The sequence below is a fragment of the Triturus cristatus genome, chromosome 4_2 (assembly GCF_964204655.1).
Source record: "Triturus cristatus chromosome 4_2, aTriCri1.1, whole genome shotgun sequence".
NCBI lineage: Eukaryota > Metazoa > Chordata > Amphibia > Caudata > Salamandridae > Triturus > Triturus cristatus.
Window position 1 is genome coordinate 242,651,991 of NC_140586.1, and position 18,594 is coordinate 242,670,584.

The 18,594-nt window shown below is 43.9% G+C and overlaps 1 protein-coding gene across 1 annotated transcript in view; it reads left to right on the forward strand.

The window, feature by feature from the left end:
* The first annotated feature begins 1,397 nt into the window (after positions 1-1,397).
* LOC146833548 (E3 ubiquitin-protein ligase TRIM39-like) overlaps positions 1,398-18,594 on the forward strand; it is a 43,853-nt gene continuing 26,656 nt past the window's right edge. The window contains exon 1 of the mRNA XM_085601403.1: positions 1,398-1,853. Coding sequence (XP_085457529.1) covers positions 1,434-1,853 — 420 coding nt within the window. The 5' untranslated portion in view covers positions 1,398-1,433. The remainder of the gene's footprint in view (positions 1,854-18,594) is intronic.

The following is an 18,594-nucleotide window of genomic DNA, read 5'->3' on the forward strand; positions in this document are numbered from 1 at the left end:
ATGTTTAGCATTTCGACATGATACCAACCCTTTTAGACAAAGACAAGCAAGCTTCTTCTCACTCCTCTCTGGCCCTTTCTTCCCTGTCCCTATCTGTGCATCATGTGACCGTTTACGAGAACAGAGGGTGGGTGGCAGCCTAAAAATGAAACAGAAAAATATGTATCTTAACTAGTACATCCAACATGAGCTGCCCTGTAACTTTATGCGATACAAAGTGCATGTTTTATGTTTAGTTGTATTTGTTTTGTATGTTTTTCGTATATGACAAAACTCAATAAAATTCTATTGAAAAAAAACAAAAAAACTACCAACAGATAAATGGTTGCTCTGCAGCAGGATTGTAAATCACAAGTTATCTGAACAGTTTTTATTGTTGTACATCGGTGGCAGATTCACTGCGAGGGCCAAGGCTCATGTTTGGGTGGGCCAGGCTCATGTTTGGGTGGGCCTGGCCCACCCGGCCCACCCTCTAGAACCGTGCCTGTTGCTAGGCGTTGCTGCATATTTATCGTATGCAACTAACAACCATTGACAAAACCAATAGTCCTGACTTTTTATAGGTATGATGTTACTTGTATTATATAAATATCAAAGGGGAGAGGATGTGGTCCTCGGCTTAAACTGCCGACTTTGGTGCAGAAAACCAGGGTTCGAGCCTCGAGGTCGCGTCCACATTCTGTGATTCTGGGCAAATCACTTAATCTCCCCGTGCCTGAATGTGTAATGTACATACGGTGCTCATGTAAAGCGCTTCAATACCTTCGGGTCGGGTTCGCGCTAGATAAATATGCAAAAAAAAATTATATATATATATATAGCTGGATGCAACAATAGAAACAGCAAAACACAAGTCGGACGGCACACTATACTATGCTAGGTGTTTTAATCCCCGCCCTTAATTATATTGGCCACGCCCCTTTGAGACCCCCCCCCCCCAGTTTTTTTTCATCACCCTGATATCCCACCCCAAGACTTGCGACATACAAGCCAATAATCCCGTGCCAGAACCATGTATTTTCTTTTAGAAATGTTATTTTATGCTGTATTTCTAATGTTGTTGTTTATGGAATAGGTAAGGAGATGTGTAGAAATGAGCCTATGTCTCGTGCTGCACTCGTGCATTCGCTTGACATGGAATCTGACGTATCTCCGATTCCATATCTGTGTTTGAAAGCGAACGTTCTATGCTATGTCAGTTGTCTTCTGGCCAGGTAGGGAGTGCTCGCAGTTATAATAAATCTTTCAGTTGAAATTTAACTGTTGGTGTGTAAACTATTCTTCCTTTACCCACACAAGCCGCTTGTTCTATAGAGCTTTAGCACTATTGGGCTATATTTGGGCTAGGTTTCAGTTGTCTTTGGGCTAGAAAGCGTTCCATCCGGCAACACTAGAAAACGAAACTTAGTTTGTACTTCTGCACTTCCGTGACCATGGCGGCGGCGGTGGTAGCTCCCATCGAGAATCTTCAGGAAGAGGCCACGTGCTCGATCTGTTTGGAATATTTTGATAAACCCGTGTTTATTGATTGCGGACACAACTTCTGCCGCGCCTGCATCACGAAATGTTGGGAGCGAAAAGAGAAGAACTTTCCCTGTCCTCAGTGCAGAGCAGTATCTGTTCGAAGAAACTTCCGGCCCAACAGGCAACTGGGAAACGTGGTGGAAATTGCAAAGCAGCTTCAGCGATCCTCACTGAAGCACCAGGGCAAGAATATATGCAAGAAACACGAAGAGAGACTGAAGCTGTTCTGTGAGAAAGATCTTACAATGATATGCCTGGTTTGCCGAGAGTCGAATGATCATAAAACTCATTCAACGAGTCCCATAGATGAGGCTGCAGAGGAGTACAAGGTATGTGTGTGGGTGCTAAGGATTACAAATTACATACTCTGGATTCCCATACTCAAGGGGGGAGTCAGAAAACAAGGTAAGATCACCCTTATGCGAAACCAAATGGGTATTTTTTGCCGTTTTTTTTAATTGTGCTAACAAGAAAAGTTATTGTTGCACTTTACGTAAGGTTCAGTTACGTTACACGAGTTAAGATGTATTCATTTTTTTCCAAAGGAAATTATGTGATTTTGCCCAGAATCACCGTATGTTGAGACGACGTCGGGACTGGAATCTGGTTCTCCAGTTCCAAAATCTGCTGCTCTGGTCCCAAGGTTACATCCTCCCCCCTAGTATTGGGCGCGCACTCTCCCTCGAGAGCCGTGGTCCATGTATAGGCTGGAGATGTAATTCAGGGGCCTCATAGGAGGGAGTTGATACGTCGGCATCTCTGCAATTATTTAATGGTGGACATTTCAGACTCCATAAAGAATATTTTATGAAAGCCCACGGGTACCAGGAACTTCGATAGAGGTGTATACACAAGAGCACAAAGTATGTCTGTAAGTGGTGGGGGTTAGCATGTTGAAACTCAGTTTGATAACATGCTTTGCTAAGTTCTTAAGTATTCATTGATCTCGAATCGCATCTATATTACAAGGTATGTTTACGAGCGCTAAGGTCTTATGGCTTAAAGAGAAGGGTTGTATGTCGTTACAACGCATTCCGTTGCAACACATGCCTTTACCACGCATGCGTTACAACGGAATGCTATTTTCACGCATAACCTTTACCACGCATACATTTACAACGATTTTCGTTGTGAATTTATGCATGGTAAGAGCATACTCTTGGTGAAGGTTATACCCCTCCCCTGTACCCTTACGTGACCCCTCAGCCCCCAATTCTTCTTATAATTACCCCAGCCCTGAACCCTCAATCCTTATATATATATATATATATATATATATATATTTAAAAAAAAAAAACTAAAATTCCCCTTACCTCTTCACATCGTCTCCTCTCCTTCATCTTCCTTGGTGACGTAGTACAGAGGAAGCGGAAGTTTCTTTCCGTTTCCTCTCAAACGACGCCGATTGCCTCCCGTTCGAGACGTGACATCGGGTGCATATTTTATTTTTTGGGGGAGGGGGGGGGAGTCCCCCCCCCCCCAAGCCCCCCCCCCCAAGCCCCCTTTTTTCTCCATGCTTTTATTTTTATTTTTGGGGGGAGACCCCCCCCAAGACCCCTTTTTCTAATTTTAGCCTTTACCACACATGCCTTTACTACGTATCTCGTAGTAAAGGTATGCGTTGTAAAGGCTTTTGTGGTAACCACGCATGCGTTGTAATGCATGCGTGGTTGGTTAAGGTTTGGTGGGAACGGCCGCGTTGTAGTGGCCGTTTCCCAAAGAGAAGCTGATGCATGTGAGAGAAAAAGTGGTACCTAATGCATGTTGTGCTGGTGCTGTCGTGTGTGTTACGTTGGGTGCTTTAAATGGGAGGGGGAAAAGAAATGACAGGTAGTCACCAAATGGAGTCTGGAGCAGGGCCAATGCCCAACCATCAGGAAGGTATATTTAACTAGTGCAGAGTGATCCTGGACCTGTGTTGTATGATGTTCCCTATTTGCGCTTTACAATATTACTCAAGCACTGCTCGATCTTGGTTGGCCCCTGTGTGTACTTAGGTGTGTCTGGAGTGAGCCAGCAGAGTACGTTTTGGCAAGTGTGTCTAATATTTTTTTTATTAGCATTCACGGTTCAGTCTCAATAGGTATAACCGTGCTGTTGAGAAATGACCATCTGATTAATTGCACAATTAAAGTAATTCTTTTACGGTGAACCCCTTACAAAAGAGTTATTTTTGTTAATATGTGTACCTTTCCTCTCCACTGGCACCCTTTGGCCACCAAATATGGGCATTGACCTACGTCCACCAGTGAGTAAGTTTACATAGTTCGATAACAGAAGTAATAATTGCAAAAGACACAGAGGTCTGTTCATTCTCAATAGGTCTTCATAATTATAACAAAAGGTACATTGGCTTTGCCAGTGATTGTTATACGCCTCTAGACTACTGCTAGTAACTGAGAAATAATGACTAGTCACGTAGTTTAGATCATGTCACCTCGTGTGTTATCTTAGTGAAGCCTTGGTACAAATTTTAAAGCAAGTTATTAGGTCTTGTCTAGGCAGCGCCTTGCGCTATCTCTTTGAGACATGCTGTATTCAGGTATGGACTTGAAGCCCCGCCCATCTTTTCAATTGGCCCTTTTTACTGTCCTTTCTAAATGGTTGCTTTTGATACATGAATAGGCTTAATAGTTCCTCCTTAGTGCCACCTTTTCTCTTTTTGTAACCTCCCATGAGGACTTGCCCTTTTACATGTGTTGTTACACAGAATGTTTTATTTACAGTCTGTTAGCACTATTTTTCTTAAATGGCTTTCTTCTATTGCACGCACAACATGCTTCCCTGAAAAGACCACTTTTCAACTCTGCTGACTGCTCCTCATCGCTCAGGTGCCAGGTTTCATAAGGCACTGTGGCATGCCGCTCCTAATCAACAATGGCGCTGCTTTGTTTTTTCACACCAGCTCCCACAACGTCTTTCGACCCTACATTCGCAGGGGTTGCGTGTCCGCCCTCCATGACCCTAGGGCTTGTCTGATGTTCAAGGTCCCTCCGGTGCATATCTCCATTTGGGGACGAAGTCCGTGAAATAGATGGCTCTTCGGTGTGGATTATGCATAGTGATATCACCCAGGCATGAAGTGGGTGCCGCCTTTCTTTTGTTTCGCAGACCACGGCGTGCTCTTTAAAGCTCTTTTTGCATCACGCTACAGTAATATCTGTGCCCCGCGCCTCCCTCTTAATGCGGTTTCAAAATAAGCGTAGAATCGTTACTGTAACCATCTGGTTCCTGCTTATATTTCACATTTTGTTCTGCACGGCCTGACCACCTCCATTAGTATGGCGGTCGCTCCTTTTTGTTCTACACAGCTCGGCGTGTCCACCTCATTTTTTTCATGACTTTAATGGTTACTACTTAACCCACCTTTTTTCTCAGTTGTTGACTCCCAGATAGCGCCCCCTGTACTTGTCCTCTTCCACTTCTTTATTTTACTTTCTGTGGAGGAACAATTTTTTAAAATTCGAACAAGTGTTTGCCTGGCTCAGCGCTTTATCTTTCACACACTCTCTCTCCTTCCTCAGTGCTCCCCTGATACCTCTGTTCGCTCCCTCTCTTCCGGCAGTGACTGCCTCCTCCTTCCCCCTGCTTGTTGCTGACATATTAAGGTCAAATGTGGGTTGCAAGCTCTGTATTCCCTGCTCCCTCAGAGATGGCCAAGCACTGCTTCACATTCTCCTCACTGAGCTGGGAAAGCTGCTGCCCTCATCCCTTGGCACATGATCAGGACCTTTCTGGTGCCACGCTCTCTCTGAACCTTTGGTGTATGTTCTTAACAGGGAGTTGCCGATCGGACAGCTAAGTGTTGTGCAAGGTAAAGGAAATATATTTTCTCCAAAGCTTGTTTTTCATGCCTCGTCTTTCTTTCTCAAATCACTCGTGTTCATTAGTGCACAACAGTCACTTTACTGCTGTGTTCCAGTGTCCTTAATTTGAGCACTTGTGACTTGTACGGCATGATCTTTGCGCTCTTGTTAAAGATTGCTTCTCAAGCACATGTCCACGACTCGTTTTGAGCCCCTCCTTGGCCACAAATTGAAGAGCTAGCTGCCTTCTTGCCTCAGAAGAGCTCGAGTAAAGGTCAGGAAATTCCTCCCAGTCTATTTATGTGCCTCTTCATACATAGCATTATGCATGTATTTATTTATTTGATCACTTAACCTACTCTTTGCTCCTCCGTTCTGTGAATACGACCAGTGTACCAGAAGAAAGACAAGGGTGAAAGCCAAACAAAGTAGAAATTACACTGACTAGGGTGTCCACAAAAGGAGCTGTTTCTTGCTTAGGAACAGCGTGCTCAGGCCTCCTTCTGTGTTGCCACTATCCAGATTTCTGCTGAATAGCTGTCCCCCCATATTTGTGTGTTCGAATGGTAAATGTGGCAGCTTTAAATATCTTTCTAAGTACGTGGAGGAGACCTGAATTGGGCAGATGCTGTGCCAGTGGCCCTCCATTTCAGCCTTCAGAACGCTGTTCGTATCGTAATTCGTAAAAGAGCACTTTTTGGCCAGACCCGCTAGCCCAACCGGCATGGAAGACTGACCCTGACGGACAATGCCGCGCACGCGATTAGAATCCCTGAGGCGCCCAAGGACACCAATTCCGCCGCTAAGACAGGCACTGACATATTTACAGGGGGCATATGGCTATAGTAAGGGCATCGACATAACAGGCAACATATCTCTACACATGCACAGGCAAGTGGAGGTACTCCAACTCGGCTCCAAGTTCTAAGTCCTTCCCCTTGTGTGGTTGAAAATACATTTTATCATGGGTTTCTGCATAATTCCAGCGACTCAATGTTAATGAATATGCGTAGAGGTTTATAGGCTTCCTCACAAGCCTGGACTCTGAAAATAGATTACGTTCCTGGTACAATTCAATTGGTACTGTCATACATGCATGTCCAACGAATACATACTTGGAAACATTTTGTCGTAAAAAGAGATGCTGCAAATGACCGAAAGACATGACGCTAACAATGTAACACTGTTTATTTTTGTTACTGTCGTACTAAAAACAATAAAAATGTTTTTTTCTTTTTGAAAGAGCACTTTTTGGCCGATTCATCGTGTGCATCCGTTCAAGACTGTTTCTATCGTGGTATCTGACTGAAAGCTGCACCCTGCTTTTTAGGTCTCGCCTAGCTATTGCGTTTACGCAATCGCTATGCAAGACTCTAGTAATAGGGGCTCCCAAAAGTGGATTTCATGGCAAGCACAATCACGTGCATCGTGCCGCCATGCAATCCGTTTGGGGAAACGCTTCCGCCCACTGGCGCGTGCACTGGCGACGGGCGTGCGGTTACGCGCACAATGACGTGCAGAGGCGCCATGTGGCTTTCCTCTCTCATCATGGTGCGCGCACATCGCACACCACTCGCCAGCCAGCCTGCTTTCACTTTTGCCGGTTTCAATGCTCCTCCCCCTCCCCACCACAGAGCGCGTCTCGCGGCCGCGTGTCTTTTTGTTGCTTGTTCTGTGTTACTGTAGATGCAATCTTGTGTGTGGCACATATGCCAGTGTTGGTTTAGCTGCAGTGAGTCCCTTCATTCACATAATGCCTGTGTTGGTTTGGGTAGGACACGCGTTCAACAAAGCAGCAGTTCATGCCCCCGTGAGCAGAGCATCTGGTGTGCCCTTCCTTCATTTTCACAGGCCCGCCCAGCAGAGATGGTCTGTGTTTGCCCAGCAGCTGAGTGGGAACAGATGCTGCACTCGCGCAGCAAAACACACCCTTAAAACACAAACGGGCGCTGAATCGCAGCGCACACTCCTTTGTATCTTCTATTTCTCGGTGCTCCACAAACCTTAAATCACTCTTTACACTAAATGAAATGTAAACCATTGATTGTTAAAAGTGCGCAGCAGTTTGCGAGCTCGGCAGGCACTCGGGCGTCCGTCGTGGCAAGTCGCGAACACTGCTATAGATTTTCTATTTTTATCTGTTCTCCCTGATGGTTGAGCCAGCAGTATATCCTAGTCCAGCCTGTCGCACTCTGATTTCCAGGCCATGTACAGTGGTGTCTGCGCGCAGCTGTCGTGACAAGGCTCGAAGTCCACCACATAACGAACCCTTGGCTTCTGAGGACAGCGAGCTGGCTGGCCACATCCCGTCCCAAACATGACATGATGAAAAAGAGAGCTACCCTTCCTAACACTCATTCAAAATGAGGGAATGCACCTACCAAAAACAATTAAGAACTGTAAATATCATATTGTGTTCGGCCTAATTTTGGTTCAAATTGGAATCATGCCAGGAAATGTATGCGTAATTCCGCGAAATACAAATGTAACGTTTACTGCTATATTTTTAGACTGAACAGCATCCTGTCATCAATTTTTGACAGCTCGTTCTGAAATAAAGAAACACAAAAAAACAACTGCCACAAACAATTGCTCTCGTTCTGTTTTTTCGCTTTGTTACCACACCCCCGTGCTGCAGTTATGGTGCGACCAGTAACATATCTATGGAGTATAGCATAATTTACAAAATCTCTCCTAAAAGCATAACAAAGAATGCCCAAAATTACGAGACATAATTTAAACATCACTGAGGGATAAATAACAAGCATTTGCAATGCAATAGGTCTCTCATTATAAAAGTGTGAGCAGTTGGCATTGCTAATAATAATGCAACACTAGCCATTGGCATTGTAAATTATGCCATTTATTTATGTGTTTGTTTTATAAAATAGATAAAAAAGGCATTGTCATGAACAATGACAATAGCTGAAACTTTTGCAAATGCGAGACCTATTGCATTGCAAATGCTTGTTAGGTCGAGTATCAGTTTGCATGTGCTTTCTGCAAGGCCTTTTGTAATCACTTAACACCATGTTATTCCCGCCTGCTGCTTGTCATAGGCTCCCTCCAGTGCCCCTCTGATTTGCTGTATCCTGAGTTGTCTGGAAGCCGGTAGCTCACTTCCGTTGCAGGCAGAGGAGCACCGGCTGTTTAGTCTCCTTACCGTGTTATTCTTTATCCGTTTCTTTGGAGAACTCATTTGTTTTTCAAATTTCACTGCAGGCATGGTGCAGCTGTGTCCCACTGCTGCCTCATTCACGCTTTAAGCATAGCTTTGTTCCATTGGTGCCTAGTGCCTGCTCTAACCAACAATTTTATTTTCTGAAGCAACTGCTTAAGAGGCCACAGAGTGGACACAAAAGGCACACATAGAATACCTGATTATTCTGTCATTTACGGCCCTGGAACCGGAACGCGCGCTAGCTTTTTGATCAATTCCTAGCACACTTGCATGGGAATTTAAGAGTAGAATTAAACGAAGGACAGCACGTGTCCATCAGATAGAGTTTATAGAAGGAATCAACAATGTGGGATTATTTATGCTGCATGAATAATAAATAGCGTTATGTTTCCGCTTCTCCTTTTTTTCAAGGTAATGTGCCGGCCACAAGGGCTTCTTTTGACGTCTGTGCGAATAACTGAAGTGAATGTCATTTTCATATGGTGCCAAACAGGCTAAGATATTTTATTTGGGTCTTTTTTAGGTCTCGCCTGAGCCAGCGCATGCGCTGCGAGACATTTAGTAAGTGGGTTTTCAAAGTGCTACCAACAGGCTTTTGCTGGCCTCAAGCGTGCGGTTACGTGCGCGTGAACGTGCACAGCTGTCATCTGGCTTTCTGTAATGGCTCATTAAGCCTTACAGCGCGTGAATCATGCTCCTCTGCTCGCACTACCTTCTCCTCCTCCCTCCTTGTCTGCTTCATTTGCCTCTTCTATCGCTGTGTTTCAGTGCCTTGACATACTCGTTTTATAATCATTAATGTTTTTGTGCTTAAATATTTCAGTTTTGTTAGTCTTAAAGAAATAGACTGCGCACATTTTGAATTTTGAAAATATGTGCGATTACTTTCACTTTTGGCGCTGCTGCGCGCACAACACTTGCGTGCTTTTTTGTTTTTTTTTGTTCCACGTGCTTCCTTGCAAGTACAAGCATATTCATATTTGATAGCCCCCTTCCTGCTGGAAAATCTAATGTTCTAGTTCCGGATGTGTTCCTGAGAATGCATGTTTCTAGTCTCCTATTCCCTATATACGACGGCGTTATTGTATGCCTGTGTTGTATGTGGTCATATACACTTGATGTTCACACCCGTTTTGTAAGCTGTACTTTTCTGAGGATAACAAAACAATGCAGTTGTTGGAAAGCAGAAGTGGCCTGGTCCATGATATTAACCACAGACAGGTAGCTGCGTATAAACCCTTTTCATATGTAAAATGGCTGCCTGACTCCTAATCGTGGGTGGGGCTTGCATCGCTGTGAATTATTCAAGCCACCAATCTGAAATACGAATTTCTGGCATGACCTAGATTTTCCTGCCATCCTTTTGCTCAGGGTGCACAACCACTCATATTTACATCAGCGATTGCTGAGAAAACAGTACCACGACTCCTTTTTTTTCCTCGGGTGGTGCATGTGTAAGTTCCTGTGGGAGGCAATTGGTTTGATGTATTTGTAAAGGCAGCTTGGACATTTTCCTTACGTCACTGGTACCATGGAGCGAACACAACTCGTGGACACTAGGCAAGCACAGAGCTTTCTTTGGCCTCCAGCCATCATTTACGATTCATTCGAAAATGGGCACACAGGGCATTACAATAGCAGAGCTTGACGATGTGTGCGTTGTATTTCAGGACAGAGCAAATACGAGAAGGTGAAAGCACACAGCTGCACTCAGACTACCTGGCTGCTGATTTCTTTCATATCAGAAGGAAGGAGGTGCCCCTTGCACCTCATTTCTAACAGCATTCAATATATGCAGCTGTACTGACCGAGGATGCGCACACCTGCCGAAAGGCAGGCCTGATCTCAACCCAAGTAATCAAAACATCACATAAAAGCCGTCCCTGGGCATTCAATGTGAGATCCGTGTGCTTTCACGGTCATGCTATGTCTGACTAAAACAATGCGAATGCTGTTGATACTGCAACATGGAATACGTGGCAGTCGCTCTGCAATGTCAACATGGATGGCCCCCTTCACTCTCTCTGATAAGGTTCGACCCAACCCATTTGGAGCGTTAGTATGGAGTGCAAGATATGCTTACTTCAAACACAAATCGACAATATAGTTCAAACATGTTCCTTACACCTAGAATGCATGTCCATTAGGTGTTTGTGCCTTTAAATGCCAAGAACATGGCAACCATTTTGTGAAACGCCATGACATGGCCAGTTAACGCAATGCTAACGTTTGCTCCCAATAGGCCGATAATGCATCGCCCAACCATCTGTAGATACAGCCACGTGTTTACTCAAGCGGAGTCACCCTCACCACATCGGTTCTAAGCAATTTCAGGGCCACCACTCTGGGGCCCCCAATGGTCAGTTGTGGGCAGCATCCGGGCCAATTCTTTATACAGGGTCGCTGCAACCATGTACCCTGTGTGTTCTACAGTTCGGCAAACAATAATCTATGGTGCCAGTATAATAAACACATACACTTGTGTTATTTTACATATTAGTCAATACAGCTGGGAACCGCCACTTTTATACTAAGGAACATTATTGTATATCTTAAAGTTCAGGTAGTGAGTTTTGCTACAAAACTGGCTCCTATGTCACGCATGCCAAAAAGGATGTAATTGTATTTATATAGCTCTTACTACCCCCGACGTGACGTTGAAAGTACACAGCATCACACGTTTTTGTCTTGCGATCACTTTCACTTTTTCCACTCCCGCTTGTTGGCAGTGGTTACAGAGTTGATCTGTACACTCGTTTCTTTTAATGACTGAGGCAAGGCTTGTTGCATCACACATACTTCACTGACTAACCAGGACAGTGGAAATTCCATCTAACCACCTCCAAACGATTTTTATTAAACGAGTTGGCTTTTAAAAGCATTTCATTTGTGTCAACGGGAAACTGTTCCGGAGCACCGCTCTGCTCGACTCCCTCAGGCGCGGGAAGCGAGCATTGACAAAGCCTGTAGTTGGGCTGAAGTGTGGTGAACACGTAGAGCGGTCATCAGAGTGCGGTCAACCCTCACATAGGGTAAGTGCAGCGTAGAACCCTATACAGCTTCGCCTCGTTTCACAGAAAGTAAAATCCCGTAAAGTATGAAACTCCGTCAATCATCTCTAAGCTCTCCTCGGGTAAGTCTCTGGTGTCAAAGCGCTAGAACCCTTCGGCGACTGCCTCGTGCCCATCACTCAGTCCCCCCACTAATCAAATTCTTACATGTGATCAGCATTTCCTGTCTAACTCCCGAGCGTGGCGCAGTAAGATTTCATTTAATACTATGTGCACATATTAATGTATTGCTTTCAGATGTCATTTCATTGGACGCAACCGTAATCAATACGTCTGTAGGAAGTTAGATATTATTCTTCATGGCAGCGATATGCATCGGCGCTTTGTACTTCGATTTCACAATTTCCTCTCGCTTTTCAGCAGACGTTCAATGTTTTTGGTTATTGTCTCGTGAGGTAACTTCTACCTCGTTCCCTTTTGTATAATACAGTCCTGTGGGACGTGTATTCTACATCGCAACTCCCCTCTCTTGCCTCCTGAGTGCAGCTGGGTGTTCCCCAAGAGTCTGCGTGTTCTTGGAGACCATAGACCCGTTGGTTTGTACGTCAAGCAGGCTTTTCACGATTTTGAGACTGGTAAGCTTCCCGGGAAATCTAAAGAAGCACGCAACAAGCGTTATATATATATATATATATATTATATATATATTTTTTAATCACCTGTAAAGAGAAGCAACCCCCCCCCCCCCCCCCCACCGCTTCTTCAGGCTGCAGTGCTTGTAAGCGAGGCCTCCTGTGTGTCTCTAAGAGTCTGGACTCCGAGCCTGTCCTATGTGTGCAGCATTTGAGCTGCTCAGCTAGAACAAACATCCTTTGCTCCGATTTTATGCCACAAATTAATGTCAAAGTATTAACCTTTGATGCGAAATAGAGGGATACCCTTCTAGTTGGTGAATTGCATACCGGCGGAGAGAAGGAGCTCCGTGAGGCTTTGGGTGATTGGCATTACGGTGGAATGCCGCACTAACCACGAGGACTCACATAAGGAGCCTATTGGTGACCTCATTGACTGAGCTGGTACGCGAGGCCAAGGCTCCACGAGGTCTCCAAATGTGATTTTAAGAAGTGTCCCTATCGTGTGCCAAGCGACTGTTGTTGCCCTGACGAAATCGCCAGAAAGACTCCAGGCGATGAAACATGTTGGCATATAAGAATGGTATGCATATTTAGCAACCTTTTTAAGCATTGAAGTAGGTGCACTCCTAAGGCGGAATAAAGTTTGAACCTATAGTGGGTGTACCTGTTTCACTTTTTATTCATCACTATTAAGTCGCACCACTTGTTTTTGTTGGCTTTATTCTTTGGACACCTCGTTATTATTTTGGAGCGTGATGGCTACCGATGATGAGAAGAGTGGGCAAAGCTGACGAGTACCAGCCAGCAGGCTCAATTGGGGTTGCGCACGTGAGGTGCCATCACGTCTCTTTTCACATTTTTTTCACATTCATGTGTCTATCCACGGTTCTCTCACGAGACAATCGAATTGAGAAACCCCAGGTGTACTACACATGAGTTTAGACACCTTCACGATCATTTGGGAGACTGCTTTGAGTAAAATCGTTTATCTTTTTTTTAAAAAAAAGTGAAGGTAGCTAACTAGTTGGCAACTACCCCAAAAAGTTTCCAATTAAGGGGAGTACTAAATACCTATAAGGTTAGAACCAATCTGTATGGCATGTAAACCTTCAGAAACCTAGGTCTTTGTAGCGACAGACTGTTTGAGTGGAGGGCGACCTGGGTTTCTCTCTCCCTCTAGAGCTCCTTATTGTATACACGAATTGCATAAATAAACCAGAAAACTTGGGATCAATCCCTGCTTCCCACTCTTGACAAAATTGTGTGATCCTAGCCAAATATTTAATTTAAGCAAGCTCCTTTTACTTCATTACCACAAATGACCGCGAGTTTAATGCATGAGCACGGGATGTGCTCTGCACAAAAACCTCTTGTTCTAGACAACATACTTTTCATAGGTAATAATGTTGCTCCATGTTTTAAAATAATCTAGGTCATGTGCAGGGTACATATGACCACTAACTTGCTTTTTAGTTCACGCGTGGCATTGTCACCAGGGTGGAAACGTGGGGACAAGGATGTTAAGCATTGACATAGCCAATAGGTCTCGCCTTTGGGACCTTATGTGTTTAGCCATGCAACATTTGATGTTGTTGCACCAAGGATATTGTGCTGCATAGCTAAATACTTATAAGGTCCCGAGACCTATTGGCTATGCCAATGCTTGTTTGTAGATGATTTCAGATTGGGTTTTGAATAGTATTGTGGCATGGTTCACAGAATGGCCCTTTAGTAATTCAATAAAAAAAAATGGCATTATGCATTGGAAAAATAATGCCAAGGTGTGTTTTGTTTAAAAATAAAAGGCGTTTGTATTTACGTCCTCTTTTTGTAAAAATATGGTGCTAGCACTCCGGCTTCTGCAATAGAATTACAAGTGAGAGTGGCATTTGTGGATGGTACAGTAGGATTGAAAAAATATCTTTGCTCCTTGGAATCAGCCCGTCAACATCACTGGGAATTTAACTGTATCTTATTTAACTTCAAGTTTTTATTAAAATTTGTTTTAAATGTTTGAAAAACAAATAATTGAAGGTTAATGCAGTCAACTGAGCCTACAGATTTTGGATAAATTCACTAAACCTTTGCACTTCCTCTTTGAGCATGTTTATAAGGGAGAAGGCGATTGTCTTGCTTTAAAAAAAAAAAAAAAAAAAAATTAGTTTTTCTTTCCTTGTAAAGGTGCCCCAATATTCGGGTAAGTAAGGACTTTGGTCTTTTCATTTTGCGCTTCAGCAGAACAAATCCAAACAGGCCCTTCGCACAACTGTTGTATTTACTGATTATAGCTTTATTGTCAAGCTGACATCCGCCTGAAGAAGGTTACAATGCGCCTTGCAAGCAGGAACGCTAATGTCTATTATATTGTCAGTACATCGAAACCACTTCTGTTTTTTAGTTTGGCCAGAGACCTCTGCTCTATCATGGAGCCATAGAATGTCAACAGGACATATGGTGTGTGGGTAAGGCCGTGTTAAAGGGGTTCATAGTCAATTAGAAACGAAGAGAACACAATTTGAAGTGCCCTATGAAGATACTGGCCTTAGATACCATCTTTTGGTTTGTGAGGATTTCAATGTTTTTTCCACCTGGGTGTTAGTTGAGAGTGAGTTTACATTTAGACTGCGACGGCAGAGCCTGCTTCCCTGGGGCTGTGTGCAAAAGTGTGTCAGCCAAAGGACATCTTTCAGGTTTGCCCGCCCTCATCCTCTCCACCCCATAGGATCCCTCCGCTCCCATCTTTGAACTGAGCAAAAAGTAGAGTTATCAGTGAGCTGTGAATTCTTGACATGCCTGACCTTCCCCCGCCGTCTGCCCGAGCCCTCCCTGTATGAGCAGTGCACACACAGAGCAAAAGACCCTTTTAAAATCGGAACTCTGTGTAAATATCCCAAACTCACCCCTTTGCTAACCATTTGCACTACGTTGTTCTCCATGTTTACATCTCAGAGTCTGCTTACAACTTGAAAGCTGCTTGTTGTACATTGAGCCAGGCCATGATTAGCGTGTGTCTGGGCGGTGTTCGCACAAACTCTACCCTGATAACACGCTCTAAGGTACAGGTTTGCTTCTTTTAGGAAAGGGGTCTGTTGACAAAAGTTCAATTGCCAGCTGCATTCACAGCGCATGACATGACGCTCCTCGCACCACATAGAGCTCTGTGCATCTCAAGAAAGTGAAACTCTTATCAACTTGGTTAACTTGTGAAGTGTTACAAGTTGTATCTTTGTTTACCCCAATGGTCTGCTGAGGCTATAAAGAGATGTGGCCTGTATCGAGCTGGGTTTCCGTTTATTGCTGACACAGGCAGGTCACAACTAGCAAACCAGCATTTGCAATGCAATAGATGGTGCATTACTGAATTTGAGCTATTGACGTTGCAACACTATTTGCACCACCTATAGCTCAAACTTTCAGCAATGCGAGACCTGTTGCATTGCAAATGCTTGTTTTTAAAAGGGAGTTTCTTTTCACTGCCCCTGGGGGATGGTATTTCCTTTTCTGACGTTCTCAGACAAAGAATTTAAACAGGTTGAAATGGCAACCATACTTTATCACATATTTCAGCGGTTTTCTCTTGTGCACATCATGTGCTTTCCTCTCCTGCTTCGCTGACCACCCAGTATAGTCACAATCCAAAATGCCACGTTTCCTGTGGTTGTAGCATAAACAGGCTAAAATCAGTAAATTTATACTAGTCCTAATCTTGGCACCTATAGTTTTGTTGTGATGCCCCTGGCTCCAAATTATGTTGGTCTTCAAGTGCTTATGTTCCAAATAAGACTATTTGTAGCCTCTATATGATGCGAAATAAGCTATTGTGAGTTTTTTTTTTCAAGTAGATAATAATTTTTTTGCAGCTAGTGTATCAGCCCACTTCTTTTTGCAACACCGGTGCCACGTGCACATATTCCTGTCTGCTGTGGTCATCTCAGGACTCCAACTTCCTTACAGGAAAGGCAGAAAAAACTGCTGCATGCCGTTTAACACTGTTTTAGACAGTTTCAGGGTGGTAAAAGGACAGAAAAAATAAAATCCTTTCATCTCCTATGAAGGCTGCTCCCTCAACACTGCTCTAGATAAACAACAAGCATTCGGCTCCGCATAAGTGACAATACCACGCCACACAATTCTACACAATTCAACATAATTACAAGCCACATAATACCACTCAACACAACATAATTTAACTCATACCTAATTACACACTACTCAGCACCACACAAATACACCCCACATAAATCCACTCTTTTCCACATACATGCCACATAATTTCACTCTCAACACCACACTGTTACATGCCACACTATTGAACTCCACACACATCCATTCCACACCACGTAATTCAACACCAAACCACATCATTCCACAACACAATTCCACTACACACCACATATATCGAATTTAGAACTTATAATTCAACATAATACCACAAACTTCTACAGCTCACCACATAATTAAACTTCACTACATAACAATCCAAAGCACAGAATACAGTTGCACACAATCCACCTACACATAATTCCAACACGCTCAAAAATACATAATTACTAACCACATAGTACAACTGCATACCATGCCACATGATTCCACGATCCAAATCCACTCCCCACAATTCCATGGCACACAATGGCACAACTAAACATTCCATTCCAACCCACATAATCCCACTACACACCCCATACATCCACTCCAATCCATAACACATAGGTAAAACACTGACATCTACATCACCAATGGCTTTTTTTTTTTCTTTTTTTACATTCAAACGCACCGTTCTGGAGCTTAGCTCCTACCTATTAGTTCGTTTTCGTCACAAAAAACGCAAAGGTATCCACACAGTTCCATACCACACAATTCAACTCCACATATTTCCAATCCACACCACATTATTCTACACCAGACCACATGATACAACTAAACACAATTACACAACACATACATCCAATCCACAACACACAATTCCAAACCATGGCACTAAATTCAACAGCACAATACGTAATTAAACTCCACTGCATACCACTCCATAACAAAAAATACCATTCCACATAATTACACTCCATAACACACAATCCCACTCCACACAATTCAGTGCTCTTAATACTACATACTTAAAATCCACATACTTCCACAGCAAACCATGCCACATAATTCTGCTACACACATCTACTCCACACAATTCCAGAACTAACTAATCCAATTCAACCCACATAATTCCACTCCACCCACTCACATACATCCACTCCACTCCATAACACATGGGTAAAAGACATTGTCATTTTCAGTGCCAATAGCTCCAACTCACACAAATGCGAGACCCATTGCCAATGCTTGCCTCTCTTGATATTTTTGCCTTGCCTGTTTTTTCCCTGTCGCATATAGAGCACAGGGCTAGTACCTCCACTTTTTCACTCTCAATGCTTGTTCCTAGTCGCAGCCCATGTGTGGGTGCTCGTGCCTTCCTACCTGCAAGCTGTGGCTGCTTGCTCCCTTACACATGCCCTTTATGGCGCTGGCGCCTTCCCCCCCACCCCCCTTGCTCTGACTGCCTGCTTCCTGACACATACTTGGTAATTGGTCTGACTCTTGACTCTTCTCTCTTTCTCTAGTAGCTTGTTGTCTGACAGAGATCCTCCATGGTTTTCAGCAGACTAATTGTGCGCAAGAGCAGGAAACAAATGCCCACATTGTCTGTGACTAGAACCAGGTAGCTAGATTGGGAGACCATGCACCAGCTGTAGGTAAGAGGAAGCCAGAACAAGAGAGCAGGCACCGAACACATACCAAAGGTCTGACAAGAACCAGTTAGCCAGAGCAAGAGAGCGGGCAACAGTACTAGGCATGATTTGCAGACTGCCCCATGGAACGAGAAGAAAAGAACTAGAAAGCAGGTGCCAGCCCAGTGCACAGTCGGTGGCGGAGAACAGGCAGCGAGAGTAAGAGAGCAGGCACTGGCCTCTACTAATGTCTGGGACAGAGACCAGGAAATCAAAAGAAGACTGAAGGCTTTGCAAGTAAATCGGGGCCATATAAGGCTGACCTACTTCGCAGATTATATTTTATGCTTTCTAACAGACATGGCTGTTTCATCACCAGCCCTGGTTGTAGAGAGAGTTTTTTCATTCAGAAAAGTGCAATGATTTAAGACGAAATACGAGAAATCATCAATGATGGAAGAGGCAGACCCTACGCACCCAAAAGTGCAATGAAGACGAAAATCTTGGAATCATCAAGGATGGAAGAAGCTGACCCTACGCACCCCTCACCTATTAAGGGACAGATTCTAATATATGGAAGGCTGGTTAAAATATCTTGGTGTTTAGACCTACAACGATTGCCGTGCTCTGTACATGCAAAAAGAAACAACTGACTGACAGAATGCTGAACAATGTCAAACATTCACCCCAGTACAGAGATCCTGGCCTAAATCCATCTTT